At 33.9% G+C, this 8,589-nt stretch overlaps 1 protein-coding gene across 1 annotated transcript; it reads right to left on the bottom strand.

The window, feature by feature from the left end:
• Nucleotides 1-474: 474 nt before the first annotated feature.
• On the bottom strand, nt 475-2,793 carry LOC113076083 (N-acetyltransferase family 8 member 7-like). The gene is made up of 2 exons (XM_026248755.1): nt 2,662-2,793; nt 475-1,361 (listed from the first exon to the last, which is right to left on the bottom strand). Exons 1-2 carry the CDS (start codon nt 2,678-2,680, stop codon nt 670-672), a joined length of 711 nt encoding a protein of 236 aa, XP_026104540.1. The 5' UTR covers nt 2,681-2,793; the 3' UTR covers nt 475-669.
• Between the last annotated feature and the right edge of the window lie 5,796 nt (nt 2,794-8,589).

Raw genomic sequence — 8,589 nt, 5'->3', positions numbered from 1 at the left:
TGTGTCAGCTGGCACAAATGGCTCTGGAGCAATGAGATCCAGCCTTTTCCTGAAAGCTGCAAGTAGTTTATAGACATTTTTACACCTCCGCTTCTATTTGTAATACATTTCAAATGGACGAAAAGCTAACTATAAAATATGTATTGTTTGTTGCTTGTGAAGTTTGAAGTAACCAGACAAAAATAAGTAAATAAAATAAAAAAAGTACAAAATTTGCATTGCTTTTTGATTATATTCAGAGCATGAAAATCATCTTGATTGCTGAGGGATGGTCACATGTGTGAATATGAGATACAAACATAGACATTTCTGCAAGCCTTTAACTCTTATTATATATTATTAGTAATGCAAAAAAAAAAAAAAAATTGTGGATGTTAAAATCATGAAGTAGATGATGATTAATAAACTGAAGTTTGATCACAGTACCAACACTGACCATAAGTACTAGTAACAGTGATATATATAGTTCAGGCATAAAACTATAGTTGTATTGTTTATTGGTTAGATTCCATATAACAATATAAGAAACCAGGCCAAAAAAGCAAACAAACAATATTTCATTTAAACTGTCATTGCGAGTGAGAGTATTGAGGAGGAATGTTCAAATGTGTGAAAATGGGGAAAAAAAATCTAAAAAATCTTTATAAGGCTTCAACATACAGTAGCATTTTACAGATGCTTTTCCATTCGTATAACATTGATACGGGCCAGTTTTGACACCAAATGGTAAGCGTGTGTGTTGCTGTTCCCAGACGTCACAATAAAGCCAAGTTTGCGGAAAAGCGAAAGAGCTGCGGTTTGCGGGGTGCTGATCTCTACGATAACTCGAGAAAGTCCCTGCTCCTTGCAAAACTCCACGGCCGTTTCGAGCAGCTGGGTTCCCAGACCTTTACATCTCTGGTTGAAGGACACGACCAACTGAAACACCTCTAGAGACGGTCCGTCGCCCGCATCTGCGTCCCATCCGTCTCTCTTCACCGCAGCCAGCAGCCCGACCACCTTTGACTTCCCGTTCACCTCCATCTCCACCACCCAGAATCCATTCGTCTGGCTGTCCATGAAGTTGGCCTGAATGTCAGCCATTTCTGCCTCTAGCTTCCTCCTGAGGAAAGCATCGTAAATCTCGTGGCAGCAATAGTAGACCAAACAAGCCCAGGCTCCTGCGAAGAGCACGGCCAGGAAGTACGAGGATCCTCCGAGCACATATCCAGCCACGGAGACGCTGAGGGTCATGCCGATGTGGTCCGGATGACTCATGGCTTTGAAGAAAGCTGGGTAGACGTGCTCCAGGATCCCAAAGCGGAAGAGAGAGACAATAGCTGACTTATCTGTGGGCTTGTAGGGCCTGATTATACTCTTCACTGCAAGAGAGGTACAAAAAAACAGGGATTCAATGACAGCTTCAGTCATGCAGAGTGACAGGCAGGAGGAAGCAAGTACAGAAAGAATGCTTATCATTAAAACCAGGGTTATTATCATTAACTTGGACCATGACAGCAGTTTCATAATTTGACAAAATTTGAAGGAGTTTAAGGTTTGTTTCTGCTATTTGTTATGGCAACATTATACATTTTCATGTAGTTTAAGTAGATGTATTAAGAAGTTACAGCAATGCAAACTATGTAGACATTTAAAAATGAATAAAAATATATAAATACAAATGACAAAGCACATAAAAAATGAAAGTGCAAATAAAAAATGTTAAATAAATAAATCTAATTCAAAATATTAACAACAACTGTTATATATAAATTAACTTTAGTAAATGAGATTAAAATAACCAAAAACTAAAGCTTAATAAACTTAATAGATTATATGTAATAAAATAATTTAAAAAACATAATGACAATCCCACAACAAAATAACAAACACAAACAAAAATTAGAATGCAAACAGAAAACATAAAAATTTGATCTACTTCAAAATTGTAACAAAAGTTATAATGCTATATTAATGAAGCTAAAATAACATAACTAAAACTTAATAAAATATGTAATAAAATAGAATAAAAAACGACAAATATACAACAAAATCACAAGTTTTAATACAAAAAAAAAAGATTGTAATTGAAAATATTAACAAAAATTATCATAGTACATCAATGATACTAAAATAACATTAAACATGAATTATCAGCATTAAAATAATGTTTGGTCATGTGTTTCACAGCTGAGAAGACCAAATGAAGCTTTAATTTACAAAGGTGAAGCATTTAAAAACTAATCTAAATAAGTAACTTGTGGTTTGTAAAAAAAATTAATATGTGTAAAATTGTATAAGATTTAATTGAAAAAAAATCACATATGAATAAAATCATAATATACTTAATTTAATAAGTTAAAAAAATAAAATAATTTATTTTCAATATATAGATTTTTTTTTTTTTTTTTTTTGAATGTCTGTATGTTTTATACGATCAACAAACTTCAGACAAACTTCAAAAAAATGTTTCACAATTGGGAAACATGACATTCAGTGTGAACCCCTCAACAGCCTTGAATTCACAATCTGAATCTGAAAAATGATGAATTGTGCCGCAGCAAACTGCAGATTTTAATAATACGCCATAGCATAAGCTATTCCAGTCCTAGCATGATAATTGCATTAGCACCTTTGAGACACCTTTCTCAACACATTCAGACAGAGAAAAAGTTGACTTACAGCTGCTTTTCTGTTCCATCGCTGCTGTTCAACGCCGCCTTACCTCCTCGCTCAATCTGTGAACTTTAGCACAGTATGAGACAAATACCCATTTACAGAGCGGCTTAGGGAAAGAAATGGAGCATGTTCAACACGCACACACACACAGAGGACCACTCATACCTGTCCCAAACACTTATTCATTTATTAGATTTCAAACTATCCATCATTTTGATGTTTTGTTTTCTCAAGATCAAAATCCACCTATTAGTAATAATTACCAGAAATTAAAACATGATTATGATAAAAAAAATAAAATCACAAATATTTGTAATTGTGAGATTTAAACTCAAAAACATTACCAATAATTTATTGCATTAGAGATTTAAAGCCACAAATATGGCAAATAACTTTGTAATTGTGAGCTATACATTCATATTGTGGAATGTTAAATAATAAAAATGAGAAATAACTTTGCAATTGCGAGATACTGTATAAGAGCATATTGTGAGATATAAACCCCAAAATATACCAGTTAACTTTGCAGTTGTGAGATATAAAGCTTATTGTGAGTAATAAAGCCAAAAATATAACAAACAACGTTGAAATTTAGATATAAACTCATATTATGAGATACAGTATATAAAATCATAAATACAAGACCAAATGTTCCAAATTGTCAGTTAAAGTGAAATTTGAAAAATATAACAAATAACTTTGTAATTGAGATATAAAATCATAAATATGAGAAGTAACTTGCAACTGAGATGTGAAATGACGAATATGAAAAATAACTTCGCAATTGTAAGATATAAACTCATATTCTGAAATATAAAGGTAGAATTTAAAGGAAGAGTTACAATTGTGAGATATACTGTAACAAACCTTTTTAAGAGATTACAAAACCATTTTAAGCGGGCATTGTTGACTGCATGGTCCTCACACTGTAGCTGATTGTTACATATGGATCGCCAGCCACACACAAACTCATATTCAGCGTCTCGCTAGTATTTCATCAATCAGCTCTATAATCTCGGCCCGACTGTGTAATGAGCTCCTCACATGCCTCGCTGGATCAGACATGGAGCTGCATATCTCCGTGACTTTGTAGGGCTGCGAAATGTGACCTGGGTTTTAATCACAAGAGTTCAGATTATCTAACTAGTGACATTTAATAAGAGCTGTTAAAGATGCATCACACCCAATACACTAGACTCAATATATGGCTTCTCGACCGAATTTATGATTTTTTTTGGCTTTTTTGTGTGTCCTATAGTAAGAATAACAATAAACAGGTTTTCAACAACATGAAGAATATTCATGTTTTTTTGGGTGAACTGTCGCTTTAAGAATAAATGATTAAATTCTGTCATTGAAAACAGTTCAGTGGAAACCCAGATAGATGATTTTTGTGAATGATGTGGCTTCAAGGGCAGTGACAATGACTCAGAAAGCACTCTGAGGCTTCTAGGACTTTCGGGCACCTTACACGAGATTTAAATTAGAAATACTTTAGTTCGTTCTGAGGTGCCATGGACCCATAAATTACACCTGATTGCTTGTCGCTCAATCACGCTGCATGCTGCAGAGCACAGACAGCTTTCCAACCCATGCACTTCATTTAGTAACCGGCTTAGTGTGCATGTTTTACGTTACAGGGGAGACCGGGGCTAGTTGTCACATAGGGAAGTTGCACCAGTGGCTGTATCTCAATAACTATAGGAGTCAAGTGATTTATGTATTTGGAATGTGCATAACAATTCCATGCATAACAAACTAATAAACGTTATGTGGTGCATGTTTTTCAATGCATAAGATTTCTGTAATAGTACTTATAAACGTAAAGTGTTTTAGATGCACAATAGCCAGGTTTATCATCAGTAAATCCAAATGGTTAAACTGTATATTGCTTATTCCACATGCAGTAACTTTTTTTTAATCACAATTAACAGATTCATGCAGATTATAGGCAATCTAAATAAATGCATTTTAATAAATGCATAGAAAATCAAATAGTTAAAACTATAATAAAACTGATTTTTGAGTGCAGAAATATATTTCTAACCTGATACATATGAAATTGAAATGTGAAATTTAAAGACATATTATGACACATAGAATCAATGTAACAAAACTTTTTATTTGTGATTTAGTCACAGCTATTACAAATAACTTTGCATTTGTAACATATAAAGTCATATTGTAAAATATAAAGACAAAAATGACGAGCAAATGTGAAGAAGTCTTATTGTGAACCTGACAAATATGCTTTGAGATTTATTAATTTATGATAAGCCTTTGTAAACTAAATGGATGTAAATATATAATGTACAATTCAAATACATTAACCCATGTAGGCCTTTTTGTGTGACAACATGCCCCAATGCACTGTTAGAAATCCCTCATTTTTACTAAACAGTTAATTTTCACTTTTTCTCGTTACATCTCTTCTGTTAATATTAGCTTAGTTTCAATTGTTCGTCAGTCGGGCCTGAGCCTGGCCAGCCCAGTGTTAAAAGATTTAACATTACCTTTCACCTCCATTTATAAGCGCATAAAATGCACTCCGATCTCAAAATCTCACTGGAATAAATACACGCAATTGCTGTTAAGCTATGATGGCATTTCACAAACCCATGTGCTTTCTGAATATGTCCCGATATATTTATGTTCAGAAATCCAGTGACCTATTTAAGGACAACCAATTTCAACAAGAGCATTGCAAATGTATCTCTTTGTGTGTGTGTGTGTGTGTGTGTGTGTGTGTGTGTGTGTGTGTGTGTGTGTGTGAGTGAGTCAGTGTGGTTACTTACAGAGCGTCTTAAAGCTCACTGCTGTTCTAACTAAATTTTAACCTCTGATTATATGGTAATGATTTATATGAAGCAACTACACAAGGATCATCCTTTATTCCTGATCTTAACATTGTCAAGGTTTTTTTATGACATTAAAGTGGTTCATTCAATACATTAATCACCCCACGTTCATTCTGTTTGTGACACTTGAATGAATTTCTTTCTTCTGGGGAACACAAAAGGAGAATCTTTTTCTATGCATTTACAGTGGAAGGGGACCAGTGATTTAATGCTTCAAAAAAGCAAAAGCTCCAACATAACAACGAACCAAATGACTCATGTGCTAAAGTTTTCTGTTGATGTATAACAGCTTAACAGACCTAAAGAGTCTCATTCACTGAAAGTCTTGACATTTGCATTTGCTCTACTTAAAGCATAAGTTCATAATTTGTTGCTGAGACAAGTAGCAATTATTATTTTGAGTCCAAGACAATCAATGAATCATTGAATTGGACCAGTCTCAATGATTAATTCAGATTTAATGTTCCAGTCAAGGAAAGGTAACTTTAATTTAGGTGTGTCCATCACATAAGGTTTTTTGTAATAATAAAAATTCTTACATGCAGTATGTAGCTCAGAAGTATGGGAGTTTCTGCCACAAAATAAAAAAAGGTAATTATGACCATATATATATTGTGTCAGAAGCCTGCTTCCATACAGAAGTCATATAGGCCACTTTTGATACTTTTATGGTCATTTTGCATCCTTTTGTAAGCTTGAAAGCTCCAGGCCCCATTAATTGTAATAGCATGGAAAAGAAAACATGAACAATGTCTGTGCAGTAAAGTCAGTCATACCGGTTTGGAACAATAGGAAAAGATGACAAAATGTTATCTTTGCATGTGACTTTCTGCATCTCTTTCTAACTTTTGCTCATGATCTCTGCTGTACTGATACACTCTCAGCTGTTCACTCAGTCCATAAATATTCCCTTTTCCTCTCTCTTCTGTTTTTGACACTTAAGTTCTTAAAATACAGAGTCTCACAATAGAAAAACTAACAAAACATTGAATGCTTAACTTTTATCCCTCTGGGGCTTCTCTTCTTTTTTTTTTTTGCCTGTAATGCTAATTATTTCTGGGGTAGTTAATGAGTTTTGCACAGAAATCTTGGGAGATAATTAAAAGCAACTTGCTGTGTACCAAATAATGATGAAACTCAGCTCCTGTAATATAAACACATTATTTTCCACAATATCTGCCCCTAAAATAAAGAATTTAGAACTTTTTGTAAAAAAAAAAAGAATCTTTAGTTAAAGTAAATAATGCTACAAATAACTAAATTACCTCATTTTTAAAGAAAATGTTATGTTAATTCATGCTGTAGAGCAATGTTAACAACAGACATTATTTTACACATAGCTATTATAAAAGCCAGAGGAATTTCCCATGGGATCCCATGATTTGAAAATGCCAATTCTCTTCTTGATTTTAGGATTACAAACTGAATGGCTCTATAGCCAAACAAGCACTTTGTTTTCCATGTACATTTCTCATAGACATCTTTTCACAGAAAATGTTTAAACTGAAATATTAAATGCCATTTGATATTTTACTATCTAATAGCATTCAGACATGTTCAAGTGTCCAAATACTTTCTGGGGCTGTTACAGCTACCGGAAAATACAGTGATGGAGTAATATTTGTTGGCGGATGACACAATGAGACTGTGAGATGGTGAATTATGTCATTTGTTTTGATATGTGAGCAGCACAGGTTGTTGTGACAGCGTCTTGAGCAATAAACCCACCGATGTCAGGTAAGATTGAATTTCCGCCGCGGTGAGACGGCTTTTCTTACACCTGCTTAAATCAATAACGGCCCTCATGAATCGCGGAGGAAGCTGAGGGTCAAGGGACTCTTGATGTTTTGAGAATAATTTAAAGCATGTCGATGAATTTGGAATTCCTCTCCAGTGACACCCTTTTTCCGTACCTTTAATCAGATCTTGAGCAAATCGTGTTAGATTTGGTGAGAGTTGTGTTATTTTTCCCTTTGCGGGACAACTATAAAACCAGACTAAAAGTATTTTTAAAACCAGTGATTAAAAGTAGTTCTAGACTAAATTGTACTGGCATAGATGGTTAAAATGTGAGAAGCTCTTCAATGCAATTCCATGCAATATCAATGCCATTTAAAAGAAACATTTGGGGTATTGAGGTCTAATCTGTCCTGTTGGTTGAAGCACTGCCGTTTTCTGTCGTTTTATTGTAAACAATGTAATACAAAAACTGTAATAATTTTCATTTCAAAAACTGACCTGCATTCAAACCCTTTTTGATTCTCAAGCTAGAGAATAATCCCTTTCTAGGTTCTTTGATCAAGAAAATGCATTTATATTAATCTTTAAACCCTCTTTGCCCATGCAACCTTGTCATTGAACAAAGAAGCAAATTTTAATAAATAATTCAGCAACCACCTTTAATAGCTGCAATATACATCTGCCATTAAATTTGATCATGTCATGATCTCATTTATTCGGAAATAAATAAATAAAGGGTTAAAATACTTTAAATAGTGTTACAGAATTTTTTTTGCGCTATTCTATTTCTTTCACTTTCCTTATAAATGTCATTTAGAGATGTAGAGGAGTTTGTTTCTTCACCAGAACAGATTCTGACAAAATTAGCATTATGTAACTTGCTCACCAATGGTTGCTCTTCAGTGAATGGGTGCCGTCAGAATGAGGGTCCAAACAGCTGATAAAAACACAATCCACACCACTCCAGTCCATCAGGTAACATCTTGTGAAGTCAAAAGCTGCGTGTTTGTAAAAGAAAAGAAAAATCCATTATTATGGTATATTTATCTTAAAATGGTTGTTTCCGGCTAAAACACGAATCATCTATAATTTTGCTTTCTTGCATTAAAAAAGTCACCTGAATAAGGAGAGAAGTCTGCACAGATCAAACACAGTTTACAAGGAAAAAAAACAGTCCAAAACAGTTCTTAACAAATATGTGGGTGGATTTTGATGTGAGAGACAATAGGAGATGGACTTTTTTACAGGAGGAAGTGTTATTATGGATCATGGAGCCAGAAGTGATGATTTACATTTAAATATATTTACATTATATTGAATACATTTATTGATG

Source organism: Carassius auratus, unplaced genomic scaffold (genome assembly GCF_003368295.1).
Source record: "Carassius auratus strain Wakin unplaced genomic scaffold, ASM336829v1 scaf_tig00018647, whole genome shotgun sequence".
NCBI lineage: Eukaryota > Metazoa > Chordata > Actinopteri > Cypriniformes > Cyprinidae > Carassius > Carassius auratus.
Note: the sequence above shows the minus strand (reverse complement) of the source record. Positions and strands in the feature narration are given on the sequence as shown.